At 38.4% G+C, this 14,590-nt stretch overlaps 1 protein-coding gene across 4 annotated transcripts in view; it reads right to left on the minus strand.

Annotated features, from left to right (window-relative positions):
* sfmbt2 (Scm like with four mbt domains 2) overlaps positions 1 to 14,590 on the minus strand; it is a 56,523-nt gene that overhangs the window by 24,071 nt on the left and 17,862 nt on the right. For 3 of the 4 annotated variants that reach the window (XM_046072272.1, XM_046072268.1, XM_046072269.1), the window contains exons 5-7: positions 11,841 to 11,861; positions 2,755 to 2,843; positions 1,498 to 1,747 (exon numbers count right to left, since the gene is read on the minus strand). In XM_046072272.1, coding sequence (XP_045928228.1) covers positions 1,498 to 1,747; positions 2,755 to 2,843; positions 11,841 to 11,861 — 360 coding nt within the window. The remainder of the gene's footprint in view (positions 1 to 1,497; positions 1,748 to 2,754; positions 2,844 to 11,840; positions 11,862 to 14,590) is intronic. The other variant, XM_046072271.1, reaches the window with a different exon arrangement.

Raw genomic sequence — 14,590 nt, forward strand, 5'->3', positions numbered from 1 at the left:
TTTACCATCCAACCTGACAGAACTGGAGAGGATCTGCAAGGAGGGATGGCAGAGGATACCCAAATCCAGATGTGAAAAACTTGTTGCATCTTTCCCAAAACGACTCATGGCTGTATTAGATCAAAAGGGTGCTTCTACTAAATACTAAGCAAAGGGTCTGAATACTTATGACCATGTGATATTTCAGTTTTTCTTTTTTAATAAATTTGCAAAAATTTCTACATTTCTGTTTTTTTCTGTCAAGATGGGGTGCTGAGTGTACATTACTGAGAAATAAAATGAACTTTTTTGATTTTTGGAAAATGGCTGCAATGAAACAAAGAGTGAAAAATTTAAAGGGGTCTGAATACTTTCCGTACCCACTGTAGTTTCGTTTTGGTGAAAAGGTGCCGCAGTCACATTTAAAGAGATTATTTCCCCAAACAAAAGACACAAAAGAGGAGGGAAGACTAAATCATGTATGTTGACTCAGCAGGGATGATATGAAGTTAGTTGATCTACAGGAGAAACATATTTAAAAGCAATAAAGAATGCCTCAGAGCCTTACTGCATTATAGTTTTATATTTTGACCACCTGAATTTTGTGTTTGTCTCCACCATTGTTTCCACCATAACGTGGTGCAGAAATTGGAGCAAAAATTTTCACCAGAATGCAGGAAATTAAGTCTTTAATGCTCTAAATCTTTCCCAGACCCCCAACTTATTAAGTGCCCCTTCCAAGTAAACAGTGTCTGGGTTCACACACAGTTTCTGGGAGGAACATTCACTTATGAATTAAATATAATTACTATTCCCATGGCTTTTTGTTCCCTGGTAAAATAATAATAATTGTTGTTGTTTGTTATTCAATTATGTGCTTTTTTCATGTTTTTTAATAACAATAGTAACAATATCCAACAATATTCAGGGAAAATGGTAAATGGCATGGTGTGGTAAGGGACCTGGACAATAGATAGGGGGGAGCTAGCAGGACCTTCCAGGTCTGAACGTGCCCTAAAATACATAATGTCAGTGTTTTAAACTGCTGTCATGACGGGAATTCGACTCTTACTGTGCAGTGACTTTAAGTTAACTCCTGATGTTCCCTTTAAATTTCCAGTTAAATCTATTTAAATTCAAAAAAAAAAATCTGTATCTGTGTGTCCCAACACTTCACAGTAGTCATACAATGCAAACACTGCACAGCCCTGATTTAAAAGTTATAGTTAATATCACCACTTAACATTGGATTGCGGTTAGAGCACTTTTAGTGCAAGATTAATTGGCATTGGCCTTCAGAAACACCATAGCAGTTGGCACAGACTTCCAACATCTAGTAATGTTGGAAGTCGGTGCCAATATTTCAAATAAATCAATAAATATAAAACAATCTTATAAGACAAAATTACTTTCTGACACACTGTAATTAAGTTTTGGGGAAATTATAGTTCCTCCTCGTCACCACAGCAGCTTCAGGCCAACGGCAAATGAAAAGGTGTGAGCAGATTAGATAATCACCTGTGGGCGGTTCTAAGGTGAGCTTGTTCTCCAGAGCCCAGCCGAGCGGGCGGAGCCTGACATCCAGGTAGAATAGCCAGGTGTCCTGAGCCTGGTGGTCGTCGGAGAGACCGGCGTAGCGTAGACGGAGTCTCCCCCCAACGTTCTGGATAACTCGGACAGGCCAATAAAGGAAAGGGTCTGACACATCCTGAAGCTCCATGACTGAGCCCTCGACGATCAGATCCACGGTGTTCTTACCTCTCAGAGGCTGACAGACAGACAGACAGACGGTTTTCATTTATTCAGAAATCTCTTGGACACAGAGCTGCTCTAAAGACAGAGATCATGCCATTGTTTACTGGGTGAGTCAGACCTCAGTAGGCAGAGCTTTTGACTTACAGTACAGGCAATGAAAAAAGGGGAGAGATAACAAAAGAGGAAGTTGATGTTATACAACCTGAATAAAAAAGCTTTTTATTCAGGCTGTATAAGATGACCATATTATTAGCCTGCCCGCTTGGACGTTGCCAATTATGTTTCATCTCAAAAGAGGCCAGCTAATGCAAAACACTTGAATTTACTTGCTAAGAGAAACTATTAAAAAGTATTCAAACATTCAATGTTTCAGTCAACAGATCGATCAGTTTTAAAGATGCAGGTTTTCTCTTTTTGTACCTGTTTTTAAGTGCTTTAGTTTTGCATCAGTGGGCGGTTTCCTTTCTAGCATGTGTTTTCCTTTTTGTGTGTTTTTTTTTTTTTTTAAGTTTACAGAAATAATTTGACATTCTGGGAAATACAGTTATTCGCTCTCTTGCCGAGAGTAAGATGAGAAGATTGAAAGAGGTACCCCGGTTGCTGAGGGGTTAAAGTGCCAGCCATGAACCCAAATGTCCTCCGGTTCAACTCCAGCAAAAGTCCTTTGTTGCATGTTACCACCCCACCCCCCTTCTGTCTCTCCTCATTTCCTGTTATCTTTCAACTGCCCCTTTTCAAATAAAGGCATGAAATGCTCCAAATGACTAATTTTGATGACTGAGAGTGAGATCGGTTAGCTTGTTTCATATTATTTTGATCTGAATATTTTTCACAGGCGCTAAAAGCTAAGCCATGTCCAAAATGTGTCCAAACATTTACAGTCAATGAAAATAAAGCTGTGGAGCCTATTTAGCATTTTACATTAAGTTCTACAAAAACATTTTGATTTGAACTGATTTAGGATTGTAGAAAATATGAATCTCGACATGAGTAAGTGATTCTCAATGTGAATACACTCACCCCCTCCAGCAGGTTGGCCGGTGCCGTCCTGGAACCGGTCAGGTCCTGAATGAGGAACTCTGTCCAATCGTTGTATTTCTCCTTGATGGCTGCAAAATATACAAAAACACAGAGCCAAGACTGAGTTGCTAGCAAACAATAAAAGTGTGGAAAGTGAGCATACTGTTGTGTTGTTGTGTCATGCTAAATTAATAACCTCTATGTTGCACTGTTAGTGTAGTCACCAGAGAACAGCATGCGTGAGTAAGTGCATGCATATACAAACAAACACACAGCATTCCTTCTAGAACGTTTTTCAAGGAAATGATGTGTATTTCAACAATGTGTCTCCAAATTTGACATTAATACAAACATCACTGCTCAGTTCTGATTTATGGTTGAGATCACATTTTTTAGGTTTGTATGTACAATAGAATAGTAAGAAAAAAACATCACATCAGGCAAGTTTGTGAAGAAGTAAACCCATCAAAATGAAAAGAACTAACTAATGTCTTCTCGAACGGTGTCATGTGTGCACAGTAACAGCTGCAAATTTGAGAAGAAAATAAAAAGAGAATAATTAGCCAAAAAAAACCTTTTGATTATGGCTCTTTGTAGAGCAGTCGCGGGGGCGGTTATTTCTGTGTAGAGATGTGAAAAGAGTGGTGGGAACAGAAACGGGTTTCATTCAAAATTTCAGATATCAAAAGGTTACCAGGTGACTTGCAACTTCCTCTGCGAGCGGTAAATGGTGCATGAATTCAAAATGACTGTTGAGGCTGATGTCACGTTGCCTCAAATTAGGTTTTGTGTCAGGCTTAATACCACATATGAAGGCACCCCCCACCAGAACTGAAAATGTGAGATTCAGGGTGACACTAAGAAACAGATGTGGGACACAAATGAGGGAAAGAAAACCTTCAATAATGCTAAAATAAGCATATTAATGGAAATATAAATATAAGAAAAAATAATGCTACGTGCCTAGATGACGAAGATAAAAATAAAGGCACTAGCAGAATTTAAATGAATTCAAATTAGGGCTTTCCCCCGTAAAAACCCAGTGTTGTATTAATAGGGCTTTGTCATGAAATCTGGGAAGGTGTTTCTAACATTTTGTCCACTCTACTTATATCAGAGCGTAGGTTAAATAACAGAAACACCTCACTTTATAACGCAATACAGTTCAACAGCAGTACAAACTAACTCCTACAAAGTTATTATATAGTTTAACACCTTCAGTAAAACAATTTCAACAAGAACTATTATTATAATCTATTATAACCTTCATGAAGGTTGGATTTAGATCAGGACTGTTTTATTAGCCTGCACTTGCTTGTCCATAGACCCCATAAATCAGACACACACACATCTGTCTCACACACATACATTGTTGTTTTGGTCACTTGTGAGGACACGGTGACTTAAAGGCTAAAACGCTATCAAATGTTTTGACTCATGTCAGACGCAAGTCACAAAAATTAGCACTTGCTTAAGACTTGAAAGCAAAAACATTCAGTCTAAAGATATATTTTGGAGAAGAAAAAAATGAAATGAAAATAAACTAGACAAAGACAGGCAAGTCTTGACTCTTTAATTATTAGATCTGTGCAATGAAACCAACTTGGTCTCAGTTATGTCAACACTGTTAACATTACTTCAGTGTTCATTTCATCGGCTTTGGTATGAAAACTTGTGTCTTGAACCTGCGATAAGGACTTCAGCTATGCAATAATAATATAATTTAATACATGTTGGTGTTGTTTTTAATCATGAACCCACAATAATAAAAAGGCATTTAAACTTTTGTACTGTAACAAGCAGTGTGCCTTGATATTTAGGCTGGAATTCACTCCATTTGTTGACAGATAACCTTGTGGGGACCACGTAAGAGGTGAATCCCGATGTGACCAATACAAGAACACACAGGTGGACCAGAGCTCTGGCTTCATGCTAAAAAACCCAAGTTCCAGTAGATTTTCATGGGAACATGTGTTTTTTTGTCTGCTTCTTGTTTCCTACACTAGCTTTCGATTTGCTTTTGACTCCTGATATCAGCCTCCTGTTTATCCCTCCCCCAAAAATCCAGAGCTTACATTCCAGGGAATTCAAGGAAGATGCTGAGCGGCCTTCAGTGTCATACATGTTTTTCCTGTTAGTCACTTACAGAAAACTCTGACACTTGTTGCCACTGAAATGTTGCCAAATGAGTCACAGTCACAGAATGACAACACACTGTGTGAACTGACATTCCCTGCAGCAACGATTAGCATCAAGCTGAAGTGAAACTGAAATGTAGTCCATACATTGAAACACACTACTGCTGATAATGACTAAAATATATTCTGGGTTTAGGTTATTTGTCCCAGTAGAGTGTTTTTGTTATATTTGTTTTGCTGGGGGTGAATTTTCTAATGTAAAGAGCCAAGACAGCACATTCCTCTCTGAGCCTTGTTTATCAAGATCTTATTTGTCCATTTTTTTTTTTTTTTTGTACATTTCCAAGTCTTCAGTGAACATCTGAAAAAAACCCAAACAAAACATAAACCACAGGGGTTTTATTTTCAAAAGACAGAAGAATCCACATTAACAGCTAAAATAACGGCCCACCAGTAAGTTAAATCATAAAAAAAGGAAAGATTTTTCTTCACAAATTGTATTTTAAGTAGTTCTTCACTTCACTAAAAAGGTTTTCTCTTTTATTGTTCAGTTAACTCGTTCACATCAGCACTCCCTTTTGTTTTGACATTTTATGCTTTTCGCAGTTCAGGGGATACTTCAGCTACTTTCAGTGATTACACTTAAACCGCACTTTTACTTTTACTAAACAAAGTGCTTTTCACCGTGTGAAACCTACACGGGGGCAACTGCGTCCAGTAATTTTAACTTTCTGATTACGACCAATGATTGGCCAGGTGTGCAGAGGCATGAATGTAGGCAGGGTGTGAACTATCTTTTTTCATTCTTCACACAACTATATCTGTCACTTTTTCCTTTGTATAAACGGCTACAAACCAGTAATTAATTATGACTTAATTACCACCTCATAATTATGGTTGTCACAGCTCTCAAAATAAAGCATGGAATAAAAATGTTTGCTGCGGCAATACAGGTGAAATTTCTTATCAGGTCACAGCACACATTGTTAGACCTGTTAGCGGATATTGTAATTATGAGATGCAGAAGTCATAATTAAGAGATAAGGTCTCCAGTTTCCATTTCGACTTTGATGAATGCCATTTCGCCACTTCTGTAATTAAACATATTTGTACGATTATTTAATGACATCTTGTCCCCGTCTGTGCAACGGCTGGCTCTGAACAGGACAAACAGTAAGTTTGTACAGGATAAACAGTAAGTTTGTACAAGTAAGTTTCACACTTGAACTGACGCTTCAAATAACATTTCACAAAGAAGTGTCCTTAATGTTTTTTATATTACTGAATGTTTACAGGGAGGCGAGTGAGAGTGATGAACTACCACAGTGTGAAGTTGTGGCTTTTAAGACGAGAATAAAAGTACTTTCAGCCTTCACACACACTATTACACATGAAAATATATCCATTTCTTTCTCAAAATGTAAACATTTAACCCACAGGTGTTAAGGTTTTAGAACTCCAACCTTAAGCATGACAGGGGACTGGCACTTTCAAACTCTCATATACTGGTTTAGAAAATGAAGCTGAATCGCTCTGCAGTTTCCCCTTTTACAATTTAAAACTTAAACATTGTGTAGTTCTGTAGAAAATGTGTTGGGTTTTTTTTGGAAACAGTTGCTAGACAGCTAGAAAAGTGCTTTAAATTTTGTTATTACAGTTATTATTATCCCTTTTTAAATCAGTTTTGAGTAAATGTAACCGACAGCTCCACAGAGGCTGCTCAGGATTTTAAATGCATAATTGACTTATGAGACCAAATCAATAAATCCTCTTGTGGCTCTGGACTCCAGAGGTCAATTCAACAACCGTGGAATTTGCTGTTAAAGAAATTAAATTGTTTTCCTGTGAAGGTAACGTCAACTGCGAACGCCTCAATGGCCTAGACGCGCTCTGTACGCCTGTTTAATAATAGTGTTTTTTCCTGTGAGACTTTTTTTCCCCCTTGCTGCTGCTGGACTTTGTAAGCACACACACACACACACACACACACACACACGCTCAATACACACTCCTGTGTTGATCTCGGGTGCGCAGAAATAGATAAACTATTTTTACAGATCCTGCCGAGGTTAGTCATGAAGCCATTTAGAGCTCAGCCAAAGTAGCAGAAGCTAAAACATGCAAACTCTCTCTCTCTTTCTCTTACCCCCACCCCCCTTCCCTCCTCCAGCTTGCAGTTTCATTATACTGTAGTGCATTTTTCTATACATAATGATTTATTTTTCTATATTTCCATCACAAAGGCAGCAGACATGTAGAAAGCCTGACTTTCACATAACAATAAGTGCCTAATTAACCTTGGGGGAGGAGATCCTCAAAACGCCCCCCTCTTCGCCCATGCAGCTACCCTCTCCCTCCTCCTCCCGGAGGCCCAGGCCGCACCAAAGCTGGCGGAAGTCTCCAAGCAAATATCTACCATTAAAAAACAAATATGAATTTACATGTATGAAACTTAACTTATTTGCGTATTGTACCAGCTCCTCATCTCTGTGCACGAGCCTTATTTAAAAGCTTTACTTTGGATAATCAATGTTATAATTAAAGAAGAAAAATCATCTCTGTGTTTTTAGCTGCGATCACAGCAGTGCAACAGATTGTAATCAGAGTTAATGGGAGCAAATTACGCTCGATTCCCCCTCTGTCTTATCCAGTCATTATGCACTGGCATGGAGATGAACAGCCCTGAACGCACAAGGGAAGAAAGCCAAGTCAAGTCAAACAATTACCTATTTCCATTTTAACTGATGGGCTTTCCAAACAGGTCCTGAGCATAATGACTACAGCACGCTGCCGCATGTAAAATGTCACACAGAGCAATTTGTGTGTTTAGTGAAAGACTGTCGCTGTTGTGTTTGGCTGAATTATAGCCGGACAGGTTCAGACGCCATATTGTTAACATTTTTATAGCCCTGTTCATGAGAGGGCAGGGTATATTAGAGCAATTTGTGTAAATATGAATTACCTTAGTGATGTGTTTGCAGTAAGTGCTAAAGAGGCCCACGGGAACAGAGCACATACAGTGAAGATGTGTGTGTGCGTAGTTATTACCATTGTGTGTCTGTCTGTTTTGACGTAGACTGACTTTAATTGTTCCCCATTCATGGAAACCTACTCAAGACGCACACGGCTGAAAACTGAATGACTACATGAAGCCTAATCAATCATACCAATAGGAAAACACACACTCGTATACAGCATATACACACTCGCATTATGGGGTTATTCAAATCTCGAGGTTACAGCAGGGGGGGGGGCGTCGGTGAAATGTTAACCAAACCAGAGCTGTCTGTCTGTCTGACTACCTTCATTGATCGTAGTGAGCTGTTAGCCGACAATAAGGTATTCATTTAAGTGAGGAGAGTCAGAGTCAGAGCATAAAATAACATGCAACTTATAAAATACAAGTTTAACTATTTAAACCCTTATTTGCAGGGCTATGCCGTAGTCACTACACCTCGTGTTTAGGCATGTAGAGATGTTAAATGGCTTGATGAACTCAACACTACGGCAGCTAATGTATTAACCATGTGAGACTGCTAATACACACGGACGCTGTTGCAGTGAAGAAAACATTAAGCAATGCTCAGGTTACAAGGCAGCGATCAGCAACAATAGCCTCCTCTTCAGTAGTAAGACGCGGCAAGGCTTTCAATCATCTCTCTGTCTTACAAGGCTGAATAAAAGAACGTAAACACAGCAGCGCTAAAACAATTGGGTGATTAATCAATTAGCCGATCAGCAACTATTTACAATTAATCATTAATGCAAAAATTTCAAATATTCTTTTGTTCCAGCTGCTCTCCTTTCTCTTCTCTGATAAGAGTATGTTGGGGTTTTTGGACTGTTAGTGGGTAAAACAAGCAATATGAAGCTGGTATCTTTAGGAAACTGGAGATTAATCTTGATAAAAATTAAACAAGAAAAGAATCATAACATCAGTTAAAATTTAAAAATCGTTGGTTGGACCCCTAAATCAAGTTTACTTTGCGGTATATAATTAAAGCACTATCGGGTAAAATCCAACACTTAACTATAAATCAATTCCTGCACCACAGCAATGCTAAATGTTTCAGGGTTTGGGGTCATACCCAAAGTAAAGCAGCCCCTAGTGTGTTTTTTGCTACAGTCAGCCTGAAAGCGGCCTAACTCTTAAAACACCACACCACACTTCACGCACCGTGACACAAGACAGGTCTATCTCAGAGCATCATCCCCAGCAGGCTCTGGCAGGGAGCAGTGTGGTGAATTCATTATGCAAATGATCTCTGTCAGGATCTGTTCAGCGAGCAGCCACCTTACCACATGACCAAACTTGTGATGTAGCTTTAAAAAGCTCTTTACATGAATAGATGAATGTACCCTAAACACATGCGCACACATAAACACACACACACACACACACACATTCATGCACACATGGGAGACTGAGGGAATTCACAGTAGGAACTCGGCTCTGTTTGAACAAGCTTCCCTCCCCGAGCCCGACCCCGAGGCTGCATATACAGTCAAAATACCATAAATATGTACATTCGGTTAAATTCAGTTCCCACTGTCTGAATTTAATCTTCTGGCTTCCCGGGCAAAGGCTCATAGAGAAAAATATTTATTTCTAAAGATCTGCTTTTACTCCTGAAAAAAGATTTCGTGCAATTTCCTGTCCAAAAATGTAATATTTATAATAAATACACAAAACAGGTCCATTATTTTGGAAAAACTTGCATATTTGTAATTTAGGATGACATGAGTTACCACATATAAATGAGGAGTAATTTCCAGCTAATATTTCATCTCTTAGAAGGACATGAGGTCATTAAAGGTGGGATAGAATAATCTAAAAGTTCATCCTGATCCTATCTTTCAAATGACTTAATTTCTAAAATTGCAACGTGAATGATGCAACAAAAGTGCTTGCGTTGCTACAGACTCTTGCGCTGTTCTAGCAAACAGAGATCCTGATTGATACAGGTGCTGATTTGATGAGCACAAAAGCTTTGCTAAACGCATCACTTAGCAGAGGGGCATTTGAAGTGAAGGAGCTGAGAGGGAGACGGTGTGTGGGCGAGTTTCACGAGTGAGTCAGCGAGTTTGACGAGGGATTTAAGTGCGTACGTTTTATGTGGCTTGTCCAACTGAAACAATTGTTTACATCAATATGTATTCAGGTATTTCATGTTCTCCCAAACTGGGAGGGGGAGGAAGGCATGGTTATTGAAAGGGAGGCGGGCCTGCAAATTTGTCAAAAAGTTTGGAAACTAGCCTCATGAGGGAATTTTTTTAAACCACTGTGATACTGCTTTATGTAGAGCAGTCTAACAGAAACTGTGAAACAGATCATAGTGAAACTGCCTCTAACATCTCAGGGTGGAAAAATCACAGCCCCTTTTTTAAAATATTTTCTAAAAGCTGAGCTTTATGTAAAAACCTTCCCCATATTCATGTGTTTTCATCAGGTTGCGTTTTAACTTCTGCACTGAGCCTTACAGATATTTTAATTATTATGTAACAATGACTAAAACTAAACTGACATGTACTTGCTGCTTTTTCTGTTTCACATCTTGAGCTTTCCTTAAAAGGCTGTTTTTCTTGTTTGGTTTGATTCAGTCAAATATCGGAAGATTTCTGCCGTCATTTAAATACAAAGGAGGTGAATGGAATCTTTTGTGGTGCTCACAGCACTGACTTTTTAAAAGAAAAGGTGATCAGAAACATACTGTATATTTCCAGAAATAATATCCCCATTACTCCACAGATTTACACTGACAACAGGTTACAGGTTTTTTGTAATATGTATGATCTGACCTTTTAAAGAACAGCACTGTACCATTAGACTCAACATCACTCCGCTACCAAATAAGGGTTTAAGTGCTAATCTCATGGATATCTATTCAGCTTTACATATCTGAAATGGATGAGAGGTTCTTAAAATCCTTCTTAAAAACAGGAATTTGAACATCTACAGTTCAGTGACAACTTCATATGCTGTGGAAGATCATGTGTAACAGCTACTTATAAACCCTGTGGTGACACAATTTTGCCAAATGTTCATAGTTCATGTAGTACATTTTAAATATATATATTAGAACATTTGGCAAAATTGTATATATAAAATACTTTTACATCCAGAGTTCTGAGAGGAGCTCTTTTGGCTGTCGGAAAACACTACATTGGTCTCACAGAGCACATGATGGTTATTTGTCTGGGGTTTTTTTGTTTTTTTTACATGTTTTATCATAATCTTTTGTCATATCAAAAAATTTCCTTACATCCCTAATGATACCCCACCCACTCACATCCAAACGTAGAAAAGGAAAAACCGGGGGGGCATTTAACTTTACTTTAACAGTCAATAAATGCAAAAAAATGTGAAAAAATTAAGATTTTTCCATTCCAAATAAAGTGTGCAATTAGCTGTTCCAGACTGTATATAACATAAGCAGTTAAATGTGTCGCCTCAGAAAAGTCCTGTCCAGTTTGGTGGCACATACTGATTTTATCTGCTAACGACATAGCAGTTTTTTTAACATGTGACCTTTCCTCACTTGACACAGTTTGTTTGTTGCACTTGAGAGGGGGGCTGTTTATCAAAGCACCACATTTGTGACTGAGCTGCTGCGTTTTGCACTCGATATCATACGAGCGCAGCTTGGTCTTACTGGAGCCGTCACAAGCAGCAGTGTGTGTCTGTGTGTGCGTTATCACTCTGCTAAGACACACTAACTCAGCTAGAAAGGAGTCACATGCAAGAGGAGGCAAAGGCATGACAACTGAGCTGTTAGCTCACTTCCGTTAGAAGAGAGGTGAAAAGAGGAAGAAGAAGAGGAGAAGAGGAGGAGGAAGCACACTGTACATGCAGCCCTAAGGCCTAACGCTGATACAGTGTTGAGTTCATGTTAGCCACTAGTGAGCCGGGCAGGCGAGTTAGTCAGAGGCACTGTTAGAGCTGCTTACCTTTTCTTAGGTAAATGTTATCTGAGAAACAAAAAAAGGGAAAAAATAAAACAGGTAACTGTAACACAGGTGTAAGCACTCAAAAATACACACTCTCTCTTTACTCTGCTCTCAAATTCCTGCTGACTAAGCAACACATACACACACAAAAAGGTGCATAACCTGATGCAAAGCCTTGAAAAGAAGCAACTTACTACTTTCCTTAAAGTCATAGTCAACAAATTGACAGTATTTTGCAGGAGCCTCTTTAGGTAACATAGGACTGCCCTCACTATATAACATACGCCGCAGTTAGCATCATTAAATATGCAGCGATGTCAGCTATCCGTCATTATTAAAAGAAAAAGGGAAACACTTGAAAAATGAGCTTCCTGAGAGGAACAGGAAGAGACTGCTAATAGAAGCTGAGCTCAGTGGTCAGTTAAAACTGTGAAATATAACAATTTCTTAATTAACCTCCGCTGCAGTTACTTTTCACAATTTAGGATCAAACACAATATGATGGATAGAAAAATGTACTTGAGTAAAATATACAATATCTCATTCAAATTTACTCGGGTAAAGTACAGTTGTTGTTTTTTTACATCACAAAAGCACTTTTTTGCATTTTAGTGTTGTTGGAATAATGTAAATCTTATCTAACTTATAACCTTGTCTGGGAAATTCATGCTTATTTCAATTTACTGAGTGGGTTTTGACATGTTTTGTAGAGCAGTGGTTCTAAAAGTGGGGTCTGGGGAACCCCAGGGGTCCTTGAGGGGTTTCCAGGGGGTCCCCAGTAATGCAGTGGGAGAACATATTTTGGTCATGGGTTTTTATACACTTTCTGTAATAAAACATCGAAACTCCTATCAGATGGGCGATCCTGGAACCATTATCAAATTGGGGTCTAATTTGTGTCAGTTTAGGGGTCCTTGATGAGAAAAAGTTTGAGAACCATTGTTGTAGAGGATCATGTGATCAGTAGTACCAACTTCTTTATATGTTTTGAAGGAAGTGTAAATGCGGCCTGGATTATGTTCACTTGCAAAGTGTGATGTCTTCAAGGCTGGCCTGTGCTCGGGTATCATTTGTAGATGTTTGCATGGCTGTTTATGCCTTTACTCATTTTGGGTGTAACATTTACATGTTTTTTCTTGTTCATTTTCGATCTTGCCCGGTATTTATCAAGCTTCGCAAAGTGCCGTTTTAGTCTTAAGTGCTGAGAATTCATGTAATTTTAGTCTACTTTCAAACTTAAGTATAAAAGCAAGTTATCAAATTTCTTAAAGCTAAGAATCACTCCTACTCTCCCATTTATTTAAGACAGCTCCAGAGGTCTCTCAAGTGGCTAGGAGCTGCCAGTAAGGCTTGTGATGGCACTGTGGAGACAGAGACATGCACAAATCTTTCAGGAGAGAATAATATTTCTAAATTATTTGACGACGTCCAGTTAATTATACAGTATTGTTTGGACAGAGCAGGCATCATCTTTGTCAGCGAGTTGGTGAGGGATGTTATTTCACCACGGACTTTACACAGCAATGTGTTTTCATCTGAATTTAAAGTGGTGATGACTTTGTTTCTTTGTGTATGCTGATGATTTGAGGCCATCACAACCATCATTAAGCCGAATTGTCATGGAAACAATTTAGGGCACTCATATAAAGATAAACTTTTTTTATCTTTCATTTCCAATTTGCATATCATTATGTATTCTCTTAAAAATGCTTTATTGTCAAATGTGTGTTGAATATAAACTCCTCTTAAGAATTTCACCATTCAATGTGAATTTATCTGAGAATAATCTTAAATAAGGAAATCTCTTCAGTGATTGGTCCTTGCCTATGTTGTCATCCAAAATCCCGTTTGTGGCACAGCAAAGTGTTGTGAATCAGCTCTAAGACTGACACTTAAGCTTTAGTCCTACACTTCACTTAAATTAGGTCAGAGATGCTTAATCACTAATTTTTAAGCGCAGCTTTGAGCCAGGAATATTTTTACTCTTAAGTGAATTCTTAGCAGTGAGTAATTCTGAGAAGCTTGATAAATACAGGCCCTGATGGTTTCTCATAAGACCCTTCTCTACATAGACCCATTAAGTTTCCATGCAGTTTTAGAGAACCATAATTCCAGCCTTGTACAGCGCTAAACCAATGGGCAGGAGGTCGGGTTGGATGGCTGGACATACAAAGCTCAGGACTTTAGCCAAGACATGACATCCTAGGTCCCACAAGTTGTAATATTTACGCAACTGAAACACTTTAGAAAGCTGTATGTGTATGCTGATGGTGGTTTTGGTTAAATATTGAAAAAGTGTGATAAAAATTGTGATATACAAAGCAGTCATTGCAAATGAAAATGCGCTGAATATGAATGCAAGTTACAAAAATAACTTTTTTTTTTTTCAAACTCTCACAAAGTAAAGCCACATTTCTCGTCTCCCTGAATGTACGCATATTTAAAACTTCACACCAAAACGTATTTTTCTTACTAAATCCTGTTGGAAAGCTAACGTATTTCTATTCTTCAGTCTAGACCTGAAATGAGTAGTCGATAAATTGATCAGTTAATTGACAGAAAATTTATTGGAAACTATTTAGATATTTGGTTAACACATTTTTTATGAAAAATGTCCCAAATTCAGTGGAGGCAGCTTCTTAAATTTGAATTATGATCTGAATATCTTTGGGTTTCGGGCTGTTGCTCAGACAAAACAAGCAATATGTTTGTGTCAACTTGGGTTTTGGAATAGTGTGATGCTTTCTGAC

Source organism: Micropterus dolomieu, linkage group LG16 (genome assembly GCF_021292245.1).
Source record: "Micropterus dolomieu isolate WLL.071019.BEF.003 ecotype Adirondacks linkage group LG16, ASM2129224v1, whole genome shotgun sequence".
Taxonomy (NCBI): domain Eukaryota; kingdom Metazoa; phylum Chordata; class Actinopteri; order Centrarchiformes; family Centrarchidae; genus Micropterus; species Micropterus dolomieu.